The following is an 18,022-nucleotide window of genomic DNA, read 5'->3' on the forward strand; positions in this document are numbered from 1 at the left end:
AAAACCCTTCGGAAAGTTCTGGAAGTTGCAGCTGGAGGGGGTTTAACTCACTGGAAAGCAGGCAATTGTTGGGAAAAGCAGGGAAAAGCATCCCACCCCCTACACCCCATTTCCCAGGTCCTCGCCCCCCGGGAACCCCCGGAAGGAAGCTGCACCTCACCATTTCCAGCGGGTCCTCAGCCCCCGGTGCTCAGGCAGCTCCCAGGGTGGGTACCAGGGTTTGCCCCGCTCCCTGCCAAGCCCCGGCTCTTATCCTGCCCCAGCTCCAGCTCCACCCGCGAGGGGTGACGGGGACACGCGGGGGGGGGGGGACGGACACGACGTTATTAATACACTTTGCCTAATAGTGGATGAAATCATCCCAGGCCGTGGGTGGGTGGGTGCCCCCTCGCAGCTCCATCAGTGCATTGGGGGGGGGGATTCCAGGAACCTGGGGTGGATCAAGGGTCATTGTTTAACATCTGACTCCGTCTAACCGAGCCTTCCCCCTCCTGCCAGCCTCGGGGGAGCACTTAAGGGAGGGAGAAAGCACACGAGCATGTCCCGCCGAGGTGAGAGCCGAGATGCTGGTGGCATTGCCAGCCCTGGGCATTGCGCCACACCAGGATCCCAGGTGTCTGCTGGTGACTCCCCGGCCATGGCCAGATGGGGACATACCAAGAGACATGTCACCTCCCCTCTGTGCCAACCCTGGAGCCACGCAGTGGGTAGCAGGCTGTAGGTGTTAGCCCCACACAGCAGGATTCTGCCCCAAAGTCCCCCCCATGGAGGCTGTGGGAGCACACAGGCGCTCTCAGGCTGGGCAGGCACCTGTGAGATGAGTTGGTGGGCGCTCAGTGCGCAGGGCACTGTGCAGGGCACAGTGTCAGGCTGCTGGGAGTCCCGCCCTCCCCCTGGCCGCAGGGTGACCCGTCCCACCACAGCCTCCAGTGGTGGCAGGAGAGGAGATAGTGCCAGCTCTGTCCCTGCGCCAGGACCTCCCACCCAGCCGCCAGAATTAGCTGCGGGCGCTGATTCACCGCCAGCACCGCAGCCCCACGTGCCGGCACGTCACAGCCCGGCCCGGGGGTCACGGCCCCGTCTGCGTCAGCCGGGCACGTGCCAGGCATGGGGACGGGGCACTGGGGTGCCTGGGGAGGGGGGACCCCAGCCCTGATGGGCATCACCCGCTGGGGGAGCAGGGGGATGCTCGGCTCAAGAGCAGGTCCCCAATTCCAGGACATGTCCAGGAACCTCCTCGAACATCACCCATCCTCAGGGGTTCCTCAGTGTTGACTCCCCCTGCGTTAAAGGCAGAGGTGTGAGCGGGGGAGTACTGCAGGGAGAAAGCCTCTGGTCTCCCCACAGGTCTTTGCCAAAACCATCGCAGCCACAAAAAGGGAACCAGACCCCGGCTAAGGTTAAGGTGAAATTTATTCAGATGGAGGTGGTTACAGGGAGGGGATGAGGGATGGGGGGAGGCAGCGCCTGGCCCAGGGATGTGGGCAGAGAGTGGGGGACGTTTGGGGTCTGGGTGAGACAGGGAAAGGGAGGAGGGTGTTAGATGAGGGGACCCCAACCGTGCCCATTCTGAGCGCTGCTCCTGGGCCACCAGAGAGGGAGACGGGGCCGAGCACCATCCCATCGGCAGCAAATAACTTAAAAACCACACTGGGAACAGCCCCGGAAAGCTCCAGGTGGGAAAGGGGGTGAATAAAGGTTGATACAAATTTCACCTTAACAGGCAATAAAACTGATATGAAAGGAAAAACCCATGAGCAGCAAAAAGACACATTAGAAATAGCACCAGGTTCCTGCCGGGGGTCCCGGCTCTGCAGCAGCCCAGCCCCGGGCAGGCGGCAGCCGGATCTGCCACGGGACAGCCCAGCCTGTGGGATACTCCCTGCAGGATGCTGCCCATGGGATGCTGTCTGTGGGACGCAGCCCGTGCTATGCCTTTGGCTGTGCTCCTGCCTCGCCACGCTCCGCACCATCACCACGGGCACCTGCGGAGGGAGATCCGGGGTGCGGGAGCCAAGGTGTGTGACCAGCACCATCCCCCCAGCTCTGCACCGGCTGAGCCCACGGCACCGGCTGGGGATGCCGCCAGGGCCAGCGCTGTGCCGTGCCGGGCCGTGCCGGTCCGTGCCGTGCGTACCTGCCCCGCGGCGCCGCCCGCAGCGCAGCTCGCACTCCTCCCGGCTCTCGAAGCGGTTGCTGTTCCCGCCGCAGCCGCTGTACACGAAGGGCCGGCACTCGGCGCCCCTCTGGCTGTGGTACCAGCGCAGCGTGTAGCGCTGGCAGCCCCCCTCGTCCAGCGGCAGGCTGCAGGGCTCCGCTGCGGGGCAAACAGCCGCGCTGAGGGGGGCAGAGGGGACACCCCTCTGCTCTGCTGGGGGCTATGGGAACCCCTCCTGCGGCTCATGATCTGCCACGGGCAGGGACACCTTCCACTAGAGCAGGTTGCTCCAAGCCCCTGTGTCCAACCTGGCCTTGAACACTGCCAGGGATGGGGCAGCCACAGCTTCTCTGGGCACCCTGTGCCAGCGCCTCAGCACCCTCACAGGGAAGAGCTTCTGCCTAAGCAGCTCACCATCCACCACAGGCTGCTCTGAGCCCTCCATCTCTGGGACTTCGTCGTAGTCCTCCTCCTCCTCCTCCTCTCCGTACTCGCTGTCGTACTCGAGGTCATCAGCATCGAGTGTGACCCGTCTGTGCTGCCCTGGGAGACAGCACCGGCTGTCAGCAGCACCCTCCTGCCCCTGCACCCCCCTGTGCTGCTCTGCACATGCCTGCACACACAGAGCACACACGTGCATGCCTGCACACACACAGCACACACATGTGCACGCCTGCACACACACAGCACACACATGTGCATGCCTGCACACACGCATTCCTTGCTGCCCTCTCCTTGCCTCCTTCTTTAACGAGAGCCGCCGGGACGAGCAGCACGGGCACTGGTGGGTTATCCCTCAGTGCCTGATGTGGGGGGCAGGACGTGACGCACATGGAGCAGGGGAAAAAGGGGCCAGGGCCTAAAAGCACAGGGATGACACTCACCCTCCTCTTCCTCACCATGTGACAACTTGAGCACAGGGACTGCAGGGACAGGCTGGGTGGGAAAGAGCCCTGTGATGGGGAAGAACATGGTGCAGGCATCAGGGACGAGGCAAGGGGAAGTGGGGTGCATCTCCCCTGCTTCCCAGGGGGAAAACAGCCCTTGCCAGTGCAGAGCCCATCAGATGAGGATGGGGATGAGGAAAGGCACAGGGAGGCACACGTCCCCATGGGGCCAGGTCTTGTATGTCCTCTGGGTTCTCCATCACCTGCTTGGCTGCGGTCCCTGTCCTGGCGGATGCTCCTTCCTCCTCCCTGGGCAGAGCGGAAGCTGCTCCTGGCCTGAGCCCCCCAGCCTCCTTGGGGAGAAAGCACCCACCTCACCCCAGCCCCTTTGTCTCCATCCCTCCACCCCAGTGCTCCAGCCCCCGCTCCCCTGCAGCAGCCCTGCCCCTGCAGCCCGCCTGCCCCAGCTCCAGCACCAGGCGCGGATGGGCACAGTCCCTGTGGTCCCTTCCCGGTCAGGCAGACCCCAGCAGTGCCCAGACCCCATTGGCACCATCCTGAGCTGGGGATCCCTGCGGCACCACGCACCATCCCTTCTCCCTGTACATGGTCCCACGCTGGTGCTGGCCCTGGCTGAAGGGGTTCCATGGGGGTCACAAGGGGGTCCCAGGGGGTTTCAGGGGGTCCCAGCTGCCTCCAGCACCCCCAAAACCGGTGGCACGCACGGGTGCTGGGACCCCTGCGCTGCCACATGCAAGGGGCAGGGGGTAGGAAGGGAAAGCCACAACCTGAGAGCTCACGCGAGTCCAGGCGCTGCGGGAAGCGGCCGCCACAGGCTGTGGGAGAGATGGGGCTGGGGTCAGGGGCAGTGGGGCCAGAGCCCAGCCCGGGGCAGGGGGGATGCTCACCGCAGTGCTGGCTCATCTCCTGCCGCACGAAGGCGCGGATCTCCTCCTCCTGCCCGGCACAAGAGGGGCAAAGGACCCACATCACAGCGGGGATGGTGCAGTTTAGAGAGGAGGAAAAAGCTCTTCCCCAGCCCCAGCAGAGCCCGGAGCAGGGGAAACCCCTCAATGGCAGCAGTGGGATGGATCCAGCACCCCGGATCCCCATCCCATCCGCTGACCCAAGCACCGCAAGCCAGTGCAGGCTGGGATCCTGGCTCTTACCGTCATTCCCGGCTCCCCCTTCTCCCCACGTTGCCCCTGGGTGCCGGGACTGCCCTAGGGACAAGCAGGAGGGAGGTGGGAGGCTGGTCCCGGCGGGGGCTGGCCGGGCAGCGCAGGGACCCGCTCACCAACCTGCTGTCCCCTCTCGCCGGGGATGCCGGGCACGCCACGGGCCCCCGGCACCGACTGCCCGGGGGGGCCTCGCTCCCCCTGCAAAGGACACAGCTCAGGACCTGCCTGGTGCCTCTGGAGCCCCTCTGCTCACCCAGCGCCATGGATGTGCTGCGTTCCCGGTCCCCGCACCACGGGACAACTGGGCAGGTGGGGATGGGGACAAGGATGGGGACAGGGACAGGATGGAGATGGGGATGAGAATGAGGATGGGTCCAGCCCAGCCCCAGCACAAAGCAGTGTCCCCAACCCCTCAGGCTCCCCTCCCTGGGCAGGGGGACACAAGGGAAGGATCCCAGGGCAGGGACAGAGCTGGGACACGGCTCCTGATGACACCAACCCCTCACCTGCACCAGTGACAAGACCTCCCCTCTCCACAGCACCCAGAGGGGAACCAGCCACCTGCGGTGGTGGGGACTCACCTTCTGGCCCTGCATGCCCTCAGGACCTCGTGGGCCAACGTTTCCCGGGAGGGCCGGGGGGTCCCGGAGCACCCGTCACTGCCCCGGGGACCGGGGCCACCGATGACACCCGGGGCACCCTGCAGGAGAGCAGGGGGTGAGGCTGGTGGTGCTGGAGCCCCCAGCCCCAGAACAGGCACCACGGGCACCCCAAAGCACCGGTGCCTTCTTGTGAAGGGAGGGGATTTGTTGTCACTTTAGTGACGTATTTCAGAGCAGCACTTGGACGGCTCTTCTGGGAGCATTGGGCTCTGAGGTGCTGCTGACCAAGGCTGATCCTGGCCAAAGCAAGGCAGTGCCACGCACGCCAGCCTGCTCACCCGCTCTCCCTTCTCCCCTGGTCTCCTTTGGCTCCCTGCTGCCCGTCGAATCCCCGGTCACCCTGCAAAGAGGAAGGGACAGGCAGCGGGGACAGGCAGCCGGCAGCTGAAGTGCCAGCCCAGCTTCTCCCAGCACTGCCCTGATGTACATACCCTTGGGCCCCATGAGTCCCTCCTTGCCGGGGATGCCGGGTGGTCCGGACAGCCCCAGCTCTCCCTGTGGATGACAGGGAGGTGTCTGTCAGCCACCAGCCGCGCGTTCCCGCACCTCCCGGGCCAGCACAGCACTTACCGGCTCGCCTTTCCTCCCGGGCAGCCCCGAGCGCCCCGGCACCCCCGGCTCGCCCTGCAGGAGAGAGGCAGACAGGGGCAGGGTGGTCGGTCCTGTGCCCCCCGCAGCACAGGAGGGACCCCCACGGCCCGCACCGCGGGGCCAAGGTCCAGCTGCAGCCATCTCCCTGCTCCCAGTGGCTGGCGCAGGGCATCCGGAGGGCTGCAGACTCCGGGCAGCACCCAGGCTCCAGCAGCGCCCTTGGGCACACACTCACCTTCTCACCCTTGTCCCCATCGAGGCCGCAGGCACCTTTCATGCCCCGTTCACCCTGTGGGGACAAGGGGAGTCAGAGCCGTGCCAGGGGATGTGGGTCCTGGCTGGGACAGTGGGCAGAGGCCAACCCACCTTGAGGCCGCGCATTGCCAGGGGTCCCATGTCCCCTTGTCCCCACGGGCTCCAGGGATCCCATCGCGGCCAGGCTGGCCCTGCAGGAATGAACATGGCATGGGGGTCTGCTCCCTGTCCTGCCAGGGGCTGTCACCATGGGCTGGCAGCGGCACCGAGGCACGGCTCCTCACCGGCTCGCCGGGCTCTCCTGGTGCTCCCACCTCTCCCTGGGGATGGAAAAGGCATCAGTCAGGGCAGGTGAGAAGATCGTGCCCGCTGCACCCTGCAGCGCTCCCCAGCACCCCCAGCAGCGGGGGGTGTCCAGCTCCTCACCTTCTGCCCGCCGGGGCCGCGTGCCCCCCGGGAAGCCAGTGGAGCCCTTCTCGCCTTGCTCCCCCCTCGTCCCCTTGCAAGCAGAGACCAGATCAACGCGGGGCAGGAGGGAGAGCTCTGGCCACGGCACAGCCCCATGGAGCCACAGGGACCTCCAAGACCCGGCTCCAGCAGCTCCCCTTGCTGGGGTGCACTGAGTCAGGGTGCCCACATGCACCAGCACATGGGCATAGGGATGCCATCACACCCTGATCCCTCTGTCCATCAACAGCCCTCCATGGTCCCAAACCCAGCAGCCCCCAGCCCTACACAAGCCCCCCAGCCCTGTACCTTCTCTCCGGGCATGCCTTGCTCCCCTTTGTCCCCTTTGTCCCCTTCTGTGCCCTTCAGGCCACGGTCTCCCTGCAGAAGGAAAAACACAGGGACAGGTCAGGGGATGGGGAGATGCTCAGATACACATTTGGGATGGGGAGGAACAAGACCTCCCTGGGCAGGGCATGGGGTGGGAGATGACAACAGGGAGGACAGGACAGCTCTTACCGGCTCCCCCTTGCTGCCCCGCGCCCGCAGCGGGCCCCTCCACCACCACAGTATCGCCCTGCACAGCCACGAATGACAGAGATGGGGTAAGCAGTGGGTCAGTGCTGCTGCCCTCCTCCTGCTGCCCCCATCCCAGGGACTCACCTTGTCTCCTTTGGGTCCCTGGGGGGCCCCAACGTCTCCCCTGTGAGGAAGGGAGATGGTGAGATGCTGTGAGGATGCTGGTGGGGAGTGACAGCACCCCCAGTCCTGATCCCTGGGGTGCATCGTTCACCGCCCCAGCTCCCAGAGCCCTCACCTTGTCCCCGCGCTCCCCCCGGTTCCCTGGCAAGCCCTGTGGGAGAGACGGGAGAGAGAAGAGAGAAGAGGAGAGAAGAGGGGTGCTGGGGGCGGCCGGGTGGGGGCAGCCGGGGGGGCAGGTATTTACCGCTGGCCCTCGGTCCCCTTCTGGCCCCGGGCGCCCGTCTTCACCCTGTGAGAAGAAAGGGATGTGAGGAAGGGTCTGCAATGGGGGCACCCAGCACCCCCCAGGGACAGCCTCTGGCTCGCCTGGGGGCACAGGGGCTGTGGTGGGGACACGGGGGCTGTGCCTGTACCTTACCCGCGGCCCGGGTCTCCGCGCTCTCCTCTGGCCCCCGGCAGCCCAGCTCCCGGTGCCCCTGCCAGGGGAAGGCAAGAGCTCAGCCCTGCCCTTGCTGCCCCCAGTCGCGCCGTGCGCCCCCCGTGGCACTGGACAACCCCATGCACCGTCCCTGGCCACCTCCCTGGGTGCCAGGGGCACAGCAGGCTCCAATGTGCCACCATCCAGAGTGGGCTCAAGCATCCCCCAGAGGTAACTGCAGCAGGGACACCCCCAGGAGGAGCAGCCCTTGTGCTACAGGACTGTCCCTGTCCTACCTTGTCACCCTTCAGGCCAGCAGCCCCCTGTATGCCCTAAAAGAGAGGAGAGGGGTGAGTGATCCATGGGAGGAAGGCGATGCCGGAGCACCACATGAAGCACCCTGGGGCTCCCACACCAGACCCAAGGCAGCCCCAGCCCGGGTGGAATGTGCAGGGAGGGTGCCCATCACCCTGCCCACACCAACGGGCACCCATGCACTGCAGCCCCACACTCACGGCCGGCCCTGGGGGCCCACGGGTCCTGGTGCTCCCGGGGTGCCGTCTCTCCCGGGAAAGCCGATCAAACCCTGTAGGGAAACAGGGGTGCGTGGCAGGGACCGCAGCTGGGGCCTCCAGGGACCCACTGCCACTGCCCGGGGCTCCAGGGTCACCCACTGTACCCTCTCTCCTGGGGGGCCCGGTGGGCCAGGCTGCCCGCTGTCCCCTCTCAGCCCCGGCTGTCCTGGAGTCCCAGCGATGCCAGCTAAGCCCGGGGTCCTGGTAGTCCTGGCAAGCCGATTCACCCTAGAGCAGGGAGCAGAAAGACGTGGCACATGAAAAGAGCCCCTCAGGAGCATGCTCCCCGCTTGGCCGGCCAAGCCAGGGCAGCACCGGGGCACTGGGGACATGATGCCCCGGGGTGACATGGGGACGGGGGTTACCTTCAAACCCGGCGGCCCATCCTGTCCCGGCGGTCCCTGCACGCCAATCCCTGGCGATCCCTGTGTGGGGCACAGAGCGTGGGGCACGTCCCCTGGCCGGCAGGCACAGTGTGCCAGGGGCACCATGTCACCCAGAGCAGCGCCCCTGGGAGCAGGGGACACCCACCTTCTCCCCTTTGGCTCCAGAGGACCCTTTGGCTCCCTGGGAAGACACAAAGCCACCGGTAAGGGCTGGGCGTTAGGTGACAAGGGCACAGGTCCTCTGACAGCACCCACCAGCCCCAGCATCCACCCCTGACCCCATGAGACCCTACTCACATCTTCCCCAGGATCTCCTGGCTCCCCAAATCTTCCTGGATCCCCCTGGCAGCGAGAAACAAGGAGAAAGCAGGAGCATGAGGTGCTGCACGGGGCTGTGTCTGGATCCCAGCACTGTGGCCAGGCAGCCCCAGGGCCCCCTCCTGCCACCCCCCCAGCAGCACTCACCTTCTCGCCCTTGGGGCCCGGCAAGCCTCGGTCACCCTTGGAGCCCTGCTGGGGAAGAGTGGGGTTGGGGGGGCACAGGGCTGTTCTGCCCCCAGGAGGGTGGTGCAGGGGGAATGAGGTTTAATGGGGGGGGAATGAGGTTTAAATGGGGGGGGGAATGAGGTTTAATGGGGGGGGAATGAGGTTTTAATGGGGGGGATGACGTTTAATGGGGGGGTTGATGGGGCCAACTCACGGGTTCTCCCAGCAGCAACACCCTCCAGCAGCGCCGGCTCGCCCTGCAGCCAGCACACGCGTGCTCAGGCACACACGGGTAACACGTGTGCTCAGGCACATACGGGTACCACACAGATGCTCAGGCACACACGGGTGCTCAGTCATGCCAGCATCAGGTACCAAACCCCTGCCCACCCCATCCCCGGTGCCTTTTGGCAGCACCCAAAGGTGGGGGTCCCCCCACCATGCACCCCAGCTCCTCACCTTCTCCCCTTTGGCACCGGGAGGGCCGGCGATGGCCTGGGGCACAGAGAGAGGGGGCAGGTGAGCAGGGCTGTGTGGGGATGCTCCCCTCATCCCAGTGCTCCAGCTCTGCACTCAACCTGCCCTTGGTGCTCCGGCATCCCCTGGCTCTCCCTTGGGACCAGCGGGGCCCGAAGGTCCGCACCCCCTGCACAAGCAGCACAAGCCTCAGGCACAGACCCCGCAGCTGAGTGCGGGGTCCCGCTGGGGCAGGAGCAGGCACGTACCATCTTCCCGGGCATCCCGGCCTCCACCGTCCTTCCCTGGCACGCCATCCCGGCCCGGGCACACCCGGCTTCCCGCTCTCCCCCTGCAGGCAGCAGGACCAGAGCTGGGCCACAGGGGTCCCGCAGCCCCCCCATAGCCCCCCACAGCTCGAGCACCAAGCACCAAGCGCAGCCGGGCAACAGGGGGGACAAGACACTCACCACTTGCCCTGGCAGCCCCGGGACACCCGGTGGGCCCTGCAAGGGAGATGGGAGCAGAATCAAGTGGGAGCCCACCAGGAACAGCCATGGGGTGGGTCGGGGGGGCTGTAAATACCTACCCCGGGGCCGGAGGGGCCGGGAGGGCCAGGCAGCCCTATGTTGCCCTGGGGGCCAGGCAGGCCCTGCAATGGAAACAGGGATGTCAGAGGGGCCGGAACGCTGCCCCAACACAGCCAGGACCTTGGCTGACCCCACCAGAGGTGCACGATGGGCTGGTTGGTTTTGGGGGGTCCAGATGGGTTTGGGGGCCTGGATGAGGAGGGGATGAGGGCTCACCCGGATGCCAGAGCCAGGCTCCCCTGGATCACCCTGCAAAGAGAGCGCCCACATCAGCCCCATCACTCAATCCACCAGTCACCATAGCCATGGCCACGTCCCTGCCCTGCCACTGGCAATGCCAGCGCCAGTGCCGATGCCGGTGCCATACCTTGCTGCCAGCTGGGCCCTGGGCTCCCGGTGGGCCAGCGCTGCCCTACGGGGGACAAGGGGACGTTATATTGGGGCAGCACTTGCTGGTGGCACAGCCCGCCCTGGCTGATGCCCTCCCTTTGCATGACAGTGCCCTGTGCATGGCACAGGGTGGGTCCTTACTGGAGGTCCTGGGGGTCCCGGGTCTCCTGGGCTGCCCTGAAGGGAGGAAGAGATGGAGGTCACTGTGGGGATGGGCTTTCCCCAGTGGGTGCATGGGTTGTCCCCTGGGAGAGGAGACCCAGACAGTGCCAGCAGCTCTGTGAGCACCCACAGCAAGTGGAGGGAGGACACAGTGACATGAGGGAGGACACAGTGATGTGTGGGGGGTCACAGTGACGTGGGGGCGGCACAGACACCTACCGGGCGTCCCAGCACGCCGGGGAAGCCTGGTACACCCTGCAAAGAACCATATCAGAGCCAGCAAGAGAGCAGGAACCCAGCACCCGCAAACAGCCCTGCCTGTCCCCAGGGGTGCTCCCCGTTCCCGTGTGCAGTACAGCCCGGGGTACTGATGGGGGGTCCTCGTAGTGAAGAACTTCCTCAGGTCCCATCTCGGTCTCCCCTCTGGCAGGTTAAAGCCATTCCCCTTGGCCTGTCCCTACATCCGTTGTCCAAAGCCCCTCTCCAGGTTTCCTGGAGCCCCTTTAGGCACTGGAGCTGCTCTAAGGTCTCCCCTTCAGGAGCCTTCTCGTCTCCAGGCTGCCCCAGCCCAGCTCTCTCAGCCTGGCTCCAGAGCAGAGCTGCTCCAGCCCCCTGACCTGTGCTCATATGCTGAGCCAGTGGCAGCTGGTGTGGGACCACAGGACCTTCCCCCTGTCCCAGCCCACATCCCCTCACCATGTCCCCACTCACCGGTTTCCCCTCAGGACCAGACAGTCCTCTCTCACCTGGGAGACCCTGGAGCAAGAGATGGGGACGGGTCAGTGCCAGGCAGAGGGACGGGCCAGTGCCAGGCAGGGGCAGGTCAGTGCCAGGCAGGGGCAGGTCAGTGCCAGGCAGGGGACAGTGCAGCACTCACCGGGGCACCGTCCCTGCCCTTCTCGCCGGGCTCCCCTCGCTCTCCCCTTGAGCCACCCTCGCCCTGCAGCAGGAACAGGCACAGGGTCACAGGACAGGCAGGGACCTTCCTGCCCCCGCAGCGGGGTGTCCCCAGCAGTGATCCCCCCTGGGGCTGTGCTCTGTGGGGCTGCCCCATTGGCAGCAGCAGACTCACGACCTCAGACCTTATCTCCTTTGGGTCCCCGCTCGCCCTCAGCTCCCGGCTCGCCCTGCATTGGGGAAAAGACAGAACTCATCATCCCCCATGGCCCCACCACTGCCCTCGGTCACACTGTGCCCTTGGCTGTCCCCTCCCTTCTGCCCATCCACGCACCTTCACTCCCTTGGGTCCAACGGGGCCGCGCTCGCCCGGGAAGCCCATGAGGCTGCCCTCAACCACCTCTGCCTGCAGGGAGGGCACAGTCAGGGCCAGCACCCAGGCACAGCCCTCCCCAGGTCCCCCTGCCAGGGCACTGTCCATCCCCAGAGGTGCAGGCAGCACCCCTGGCGATGGTCCCCACAGCACCCATACTTACCTTGGGCCCGGGGGGCCCTGGGGGCCAGGCAAACCGTCCCTGCCCTGGGTGGGGGGAGAAAAATAGGTTGAGCATCAAAGGGACAGCAGGGCACAGGGGAGCAGAGCCACCCTGGTGTGGCCACTCCTGGTCCCCATAGAGCATCCCCCTGCCCCCCAAAACCCCACAGCACAGCAGGGATGGAGGGGACCATCTCCCCATCTCACCTGCTCGCCCCGGTCACCTTTCTCGCCCCGGTCACCCTGGGAAAGGAACGCGGCGGCCGTCACGGGGCTGTCCCCACGCCCCGGACCCTGTCACATCCCTCACCCCCCTCCCCACACACTCACCTTCTCTCCGGGCCGCCCGGCCTCCCCCAGCTCCCCGGCCCGGCCTGGCACCCCGGGGATGCCCGGCTTGCCCGGCTCCCCCGGCTGCCCCACCGGCCCCTCGGGGCCCCGCTCACCCACAGCGCGGCCCGTGGGGCCCTGAGGGCCGGGGGCACCCATGTCCCCCTTGTCACCTTTGGGTCCTCGCTCGCCAGGGAAGCCCAAGGAGCCCTGCAAAACACAACACCGTGCTGCCGGAGCCAGCCCTGCGCCGGGGACACCCAGCCCTTCCCGAGCATCCTGGGCAGGGCCGGCTCCATGGCCATGCCCAGCGCTGCTCACCTCCCGGCCCGGGGGCCCCCTCTCGCCCAGCTCTCCCCGGCTGCCCTTCTGGCCCCGCAGCCGCTCCGACACCGGCAGGAACGAGTCCGAGCTCCCGTCATAGGCACCCGTGAGCTCCTTCAGGGATGAGACCTGGGAGGAAGGAGAGAGCCACCGGGCAGGGGGTCAGAGCAACCCAGCCACAGCAGCCCCACCAACCCCCCCCCCGTCTCCCACCACCTCCCGTATGTCCCCTCCGGCCACCGTGTGCCAGGAGCAGCCCCCAGCCCCACAGCCGGTGACTACACACCTTGATGCCGAGCGCTTCCAGGCTGCGTTCCACGTTCTGCAATAAAGACACATTAAAACGAAGCAGGACTTGCTGCTCCCACCACGGGGGCCGTGGAGGCTTCCCCGTCCCCCGGTGTTGGCATCCCAGCCCTAGCAGCTCAGGGGGACTCACCACTGGCAGCCCCAGGGTCTCCGCGTGCTCCAGGGCTGCCAGGTCGCCCCTAGGTTTGCAGGAAAGAGGGAATGGGAAGATGTACGTAGTGGCAGTAGGTGAGGTGAGCAGTGCTGATGCTGCCCCTCAGTTAGGTTTCAGGGTTAACACTGCTGGGGCTGTGGTTGCCTCCACCCTGGTGCTGGCAGGGTGTCCGGCTCGGTGCTGGGTACTCACCGGCTCCCCTCGCAGCCCAGGCTCCCCTGGGTCCCCCTGAAACACAGCAAAGGCATCAGTGGGGCAGAGCCAGCACTGGGGTCCAGCCCTGCCAGCCCGGGACAGGGAATCACACCAAGGACTTATCCCCTCTGGCACAGGGCCCCCAGTCCTTTGCCTTGGGGCAGGAGCACACCTACCTTGGGTCCAGCCGCCCCTCGGAGTCCTGGTGAGCCCTGGAAGACGCAGAGGGGACACATTGTCACCCCGCACCACGGACGGGGCAGTGCCCCGCAGAGGGGTCCGGTGATGGGTGGCACCGCGGGTGTTACAAACCTGTCCTGGGGGCCCGACCTGCCCCGGGATGCCAGGAAGGCCGGGGGGGCCGAGGGGCCCTGGCACACCTCTGTCCCCCTGCTCGCCCTTGGCACCGCTGCGGCCCTGCAGAGAGCAGGGGCACCCACGCTGGGTGCTGGTCTGTCCTCGGTGCGGCAGCACCCAGCACCCCCATCGCCACGCTGCTCTCACCTCTCTGCCAGGGGGTCCTGCATCACCCTTGTCTCCCTAACCAGGGGGAAAGGAGTTACAGGGATGCTGCCCCATCTACATGCCCCAAAACGATGCTCTGGAGCCAGGCAGGGAGGAGCCACCGGGGGTGTGGGGAGCACACAGGAACCACGCAGGGACCCGCTGGCACTCGGCTCCTCACCTTTCTCCCATCCTCTCCTGGTGTCCCATCTTCTCCCTGGGGACACAGGCTGTCAGTCAGTGCCTGACTTGAACACCCCAGCACAGGGACAGGAATGGGGGCACAGCTCAGGGTGTGGGGGCTCTTTGCCACAACCCCCATCTGGGGGGATCAGCAGCCCTCAGGACCCCCAGCAAGCCCTGAACCCGAGCCCTGCTCCCCCTACTCACGTTCTTGCCGCTGGGGCCAGGTTTGCCATCCTCACCGGGTTTGCCCTGGGGGGAAGCAGAGGCAGTGAGAGCCCCTGTGCTGCCCCCCAGCACCCAGGGTCCTCGGAAGGGGGGTCTGGGCACAGGGTGAGCCCCGGCAAATGGATCTAGTGGGTAGGGCACAGGGCAGGATGTGCCCCCGTGGTTGGTACTTACAGGGGCACCAGGTAGTCCCAGGGGTCCCACAGGGCCAGGCGGTCCCTGCTCCCCACGCAGCCCGGGCAGCCCCTGCAGGGAAAGGGGATGGGGAGCACAGGGTGGCAGCACAGGGTGGCAGCACAGGGTGGCAGGGCACCCATCTGCTCTGGGCAGCAGCACACTGCTGGGGGCAGGGGACAGTCCCACTGTGCTGCCCCAGACCAGGGAGCGTGGGACAGGACATCGGCCCCTTGCAAGCGTGATGGCCCCATCAGAGGCACAACCCAAACCCACCCTCCCTGAGGTACTTACATCCCGGCCGGGGTCCCCCTGCTTCCCGGGGTCTCCCTGCAGACAAGCAGAGGTGAGGATGGGGACACCTCTGACATAAAGCCCTTCACGAGCGTCCCCAGCCTGGAGCAGAGGATGTCCGAGGGCAGCTCCTCCTGCCCCATCGCCCCCCAGCCCCCTGCCCTGCCCCATGCTCACCCGCAGCCCGGCAGGACCCACGGGTCCTGGTTTGCCCTCCAGCCCATTGCGGCCATCCAGCCCCGGCGGGCCACGGTCCCCCTGTAAGAGAGCAGCGTGGGAGGGCTGGAGCCGTGGGGCAGGACGGGGGTGCCGTGGGGCAGCCCCAGCCCCCACCCGCTCACCTTCTCTCCCGGCAGGCCTCGGTCCCCGGGGTCACCCTGCGGGTGGGAACAGGAGTGAGCAGCAGCCCCCCAGTGGGAGCAGAGCAGGACAAAGACCACCCCAGGCCCCACGGGGAAGGAGACACTCACCCGAGCACCGGGGGGGCCACGGGGGCCCTCCACGCCCTGAAAGAGACACACTCAGCAGTGGGGCACGGGGGACGGAGCAGGGGGTCCTGGGTGCTCCCCACCAACCGCTGTGCACCAGGACCCCCCCCCCCCGCTGTGTCCCAGCACCTCCTGCCCCGCAGACCCAGCACCTACCCTCTCTCCAGGCAGCCCCGGGGAGCCAGCGTCGCCCCGGGCACCCTTCGCCCCGTCCTCTCCAGGGTCCCCGGCCTCCCCCTGCCAGGGAAGGGCACGGTCAGAGGCTCAGCCCTGCCCCGGTGCCGCGCCTGTGCCGAACCGCGACAGAGCCGCGACAGAGCCCGTGCTGAGCCCGTGCTGAGCGGCTTAGGGCGGGATAGCAGCAAGGGTCTCAGCACAGAGGCACGGGCTGAGCGGAGGCTGCGGAGGGCGGCGCAGCCCCCGGGTGGGCACGTAGCGGCTGCAGAAGAACCGCAACGCGCGGCTCTGCTGGGGCAGGAGCCGGCCGGGACCACGCTGGTCCGCAGAGAGCACAGGGCCAGGGCTGCCCGAGCCTGAGCTGCCTCCTAAGAGCAGAACACCCTGAGCGCGGGGTTCTGCTGCGGGACCCCCAAGCCGTGAGCATGGGGGGTGCTTCAAGGACCTCAGTCCTGCACCGGGCAGGAGCATCAGCCCTCGTGCCCCTCGGATCCCATGTGCCCCATTGATGCTGCCCATCAGCTCCCCATGGCGGGGGCTGTTCTGGGCAGGGAGGGCTCAGTGCACCGGGATCCCAGCGCACAGGCAGAGCCGGGGGGGTACAGCAAGGGGCACGGCACCGCCAGCACCCCAGGGGACCCCCTCGTTACCTTCTCACCCTTCTCCACCGCTCCTACAAGCCCCACATCGACCTGTGGGGTAGAGAGGAGCTGTTGGAGCATACGGGGCCAGGTACCAGCCCAGGGGCAGGGGGTGGGGGGCAGAGCTTACGGATCGTCCTGGGGGGCCGGGAAGCCCCTGAAAAAAGAAGGGTGAGAGAAGGGGGTCAATGGGAGCTGGTGTGGCCCCGGGGGGGGCTGGCCCCGGGGAGGCTGGCACGTGGCCCCACGTCACTCACCGGCTCCCCACGGTCACCCTTGCTCCCTGGTGCTCCGGGGCTGCCCTGCAGGAAAGAGGGAAGGGGTGAGGGGAGGAGAGAATGGGGGACCTATGGGGTGGAGTGGACCCCTGGGGGTGTGGGGCGGTGGGTGCCCATGGGGCAGTGGGCACACACACATACACGGGGTACTCACATTCCTGCCTTCAGGACCCGGGTCCCCTGAGTCTCCCTTCTCCCCAGGGGGGCCGCGGTAGCCAGGCAGGCCCTGGGTGGGGAGCAGAGGGGGGGGTGTTAGTGGGACCCCCTGGTACCACCGGGCACCTGCCAGCGCCGCACTTACCCGCAGGCCCCTGTCTCCGGGTTTGCCGGGCAGCCCTGCTTCACCCTGCGGGGAGAGAGGGGTCAGTGTGGGGCAGTGGAGGGGGCCGCGGTCCTGGGGTGTCCTCACTTACCGGAGTGCCTTCATCACCCTTCTCTCCGCGCTCTCCCTGCGGCACAGGTCAGCGGGCACCGGATGGGGATAAAGCACAAGTCACCAATGTCCCCCTGCTCCCCGCCAGCCCCCCACCCCTGCGGGGCCACGGAGCCCCACAGCCCCCTGGCCCCACGCTACCTCCTTGCCGCGCTGCCCGGTCTGCCCCGGGGTGCCTGCTCGGCCCGGCTCCCCCTTCTCCCCTGGCTCCCCCGGGTCACCCTAGGCAAGGGGGGAGAAAGGGGCAGTGGGTCAGGGCAGCATGGGGGGAGCATGGGGGCTGCTGGGGGAGAAGGAGTTCAGCATGGACTCCTCTGCTCCCTGGAACAGCATCACAGCATGGCCTGAAGGGAGGGCCCCTGCAGAGCCCGATAGATGGAGAGATGGATGGAGGGATGGATGGGGGAATGGATGGATGGGGGGATGGATGAATGGGGGGATGGATGAATGGGGGGACGGACAGGCAGAGAGGCAATGCCTCCTGCAGCAACGTTACCTTCGGGCCGCTCCTGCCCGTGAGGCCAGCGATGCCCTGGTTGTTGGGGAGGGAGAGCATGTGTCAGCAGGCAGTGGGGCAGAGCCCCATGCCCCAGGCAGAGCCCCACCAGCCGCAGTCCCGGGAGCACCCAGACTCACCCGATCGCCCTGCTCGCCCTTGGGGCCAGCCGGCCCGGTGATGCTCAGCCCAGGGGCACCCTAGACACGGAGACATGCAGCTTGGAGCAATGGCAGGAGCACCGTGAGCCCAAGGGCTGTGCTGAGTCCTCCGTGTCCCCCAGTCCCAGGGGTACTCACACGGGTGCCTTTCTCTCCTGCATCGCCCTTAGGGCCAGGAGGTCCTTCTGGTCCTGGGAAGCCTCGGTCGCCCTGGAGCAGATGAAATGGCACCATCAGCCCCCCCCAAACCATCGCCCTTCTCTCCACCACTGCACAGCCTAGCCTGGGGACCAGCACGGTATCCCCTCGGGTGGATGCCCAGCTCTGCAATCCCACTCCCCAGCCCGAGCCATGCCCGGGGCAGGGCACAGGGCTGGGGGCATGGCCAGGGCAGTGTTACCTTCTCTCCTCCGACACCAGCCACGCTGGGAGCCTGCAGGAGAAGCAGAGGGGACGGTGCTGGGCGCTGCCCGCGGGTCCCTGTCCCGGGGCTGGCTCAGGCAGCGCTGGACCCGCGGGCAGCATCACGTACCGGCTTCCCAGGCGGTCCCGGCTCACCCTGCGGAGACACAGACACCCTGAATCACTGCCCGCCCTGCCCGCACCCACCACCCCCAGAACCCCCTCCTCACCTTCTCCCCCCGTGGTCCAGCCAGTCCCGGAGCTCCCTGTGGGAAAGAAGAGACCTCAGGGGCTGGCAGTGCCGGGATACGTGCCGGGACATGGCAGCTCCGGTGGTGCCACATCCTCAGCGCCACGGCCGCTGCCCAGCTTACCTCCCTGCCCGCTGGCCCTGGGCGCCCCGGGGCTCCCGCCTCGCCCTGCAGCACAGGAGGGAGAGGAGGTGTCAGGGGCAGGCATCACCCCGCGCGGCT

At 67.1% G+C, this 18,022-nt stretch overlaps 1 protein-coding gene across 1 annotated transcript in view; it reads right to left on the bottom strand.

The window, feature by feature from the left end:
* Positions 1-1,395: 1,395 nt before the first annotated feature.
* Positions 1,396-18,022, bottom strand: part of COL7A1 (collagen type VII alpha 1 chain) — a 29,399-nt gene continuing 12,772 nt past the window's right edge. The window contains 84 exon segments of the mRNA XM_030501966.1: positions 1,396-1,985; positions 2,138-2,317; positions 2,573-2,701; positions 3,043-3,111; positions 3,309-3,398; positions 3,634-3,678; positions 3,834-3,881; positions 3,954-4,002; positions 4,215-4,268; positions 4,347-4,424; positions 4,808-4,867; positions 4,870-4,926; positions 5,167-5,186; positions 5,189-5,227; positions 5,320-5,383; positions 5,459-5,512; positions 5,715-5,768; positions 5,846-5,883; positions 5,886-5,925; positions 6,019-6,054; positions 6,161-6,193; positions 6,195-6,233; positions 6,491-6,562; positions 6,701-6,758; positions 6,845-6,883; positions 6,999-7,034; positions 7,128-7,172; positions 7,302-7,360; positions 7,598-7,633; positions 7,817-7,887; positions 7,981-8,104; positions 8,242-8,295; positions 8,298-8,301; positions 8,408-8,443; positions 8,560-8,604; positions 8,728-8,772; positions 8,963-9,005; positions 9,208-9,243; positions 9,327-9,394; positions 9,474-9,556; positions 9,675-9,710; positions 9,794-9,856; positions 10,011-10,043; positions 10,162-10,206; positions 10,326-10,361; positions 10,566-10,601; positions 11,058-11,102; positions 11,224-11,286; positions 11,429-11,473; positions 11,578-11,607; positions 11,610-11,649; positions 11,780-11,823; positions 11,986-12,021; positions 12,109-12,318; positions 12,430-12,561; positions 12,719-12,754; positions 12,872-12,920; positions 13,088-13,123; positions 13,267-13,271; positions 13,273-13,302; positions 13,403-13,507; positions 13,595-13,630; positions 13,776-13,811; positions 13,985-14,029; positions 14,180-14,251; positions 14,474-14,509; positions 14,651-14,731; positions 14,815-14,850; positions 14,944-14,979; positions 15,118-15,198; positions 15,789-15,830; positions 15,910-15,936; positions 16,037-16,081; positions 16,212-16,283; positions 16,359-16,403; positions 16,471-16,506; positions 16,632-16,712; positions 16,987-17,022; positions 17,127-17,186; positions 17,286-17,357; positions 17,548-17,580; positions 17,680-17,706; positions 17,780-17,815; positions 17,924-17,968. Coding sequence (XP_030357826.1) covers positions 1,930-1,985; positions 2,138-2,317; positions 2,573-2,701; positions 3,043-3,111; positions 3,309-3,398; positions 3,634-3,678; positions 3,834-3,881; positions 3,954-4,002; positions 4,215-4,268; positions 4,347-4,424; positions 4,808-4,867; positions 4,870-4,926; positions 5,167-5,186; positions 5,189-5,227; positions 5,320-5,383; positions 5,459-5,512; positions 5,715-5,768; positions 5,846-5,883; positions 5,886-5,925; positions 6,019-6,054; positions 6,161-6,193; positions 6,195-6,233; positions 6,491-6,562; positions 6,701-6,758; positions 6,845-6,883; positions 6,999-7,034; positions 7,128-7,172; positions 7,302-7,360; positions 7,598-7,633; positions 7,817-7,887; positions 7,981-8,104; positions 8,242-8,295; positions 8,298-8,301; positions 8,408-8,443; positions 8,560-8,604; positions 8,728-8,772; positions 8,963-9,005; positions 9,208-9,243; positions 9,327-9,394; positions 9,474-9,556; positions 9,675-9,710; positions 9,794-9,856; positions 10,011-10,043; positions 10,162-10,206; positions 10,326-10,361; positions 10,566-10,601; positions 11,058-11,102; positions 11,224-11,286; positions 11,429-11,473; positions 11,578-11,607; positions 11,610-11,649; positions 11,780-11,823; positions 11,986-12,021; positions 12,109-12,318; positions 12,430-12,561; positions 12,719-12,754; positions 12,872-12,920; positions 13,088-13,123; positions 13,267-13,271; positions 13,273-13,302; positions 13,403-13,507; positions 13,595-13,630; positions 13,776-13,811; positions 13,985-14,029; positions 14,180-14,251; positions 14,474-14,509; positions 14,651-14,731; positions 14,815-14,850; positions 14,944-14,979; positions 15,118-15,198; positions 15,789-15,830; positions 15,910-15,936; positions 16,037-16,081; positions 16,212-16,283; positions 16,359-16,403; positions 16,471-16,506; positions 16,632-16,712; positions 16,987-17,022; positions 17,127-17,186; positions 17,286-17,357; positions 17,548-17,580; positions 17,680-17,706; positions 17,780-17,815; positions 17,924-17,968 — 4,557 coding nt within the window. The 3' untranslated portion in view covers positions 1,396-1,929.

Source organism: Strigops habroptila, chromosome 11, assembly GCF_004027225.2.
Source record: "Strigops habroptila isolate Jane chromosome 11, bStrHab1.2.pri, whole genome shotgun sequence".
NCBI classification, from domain to species: Eukaryota; Metazoa; Chordata; class Aves; order Psittaciformes; family Psittacidae; genus Strigops; species Strigops habroptila.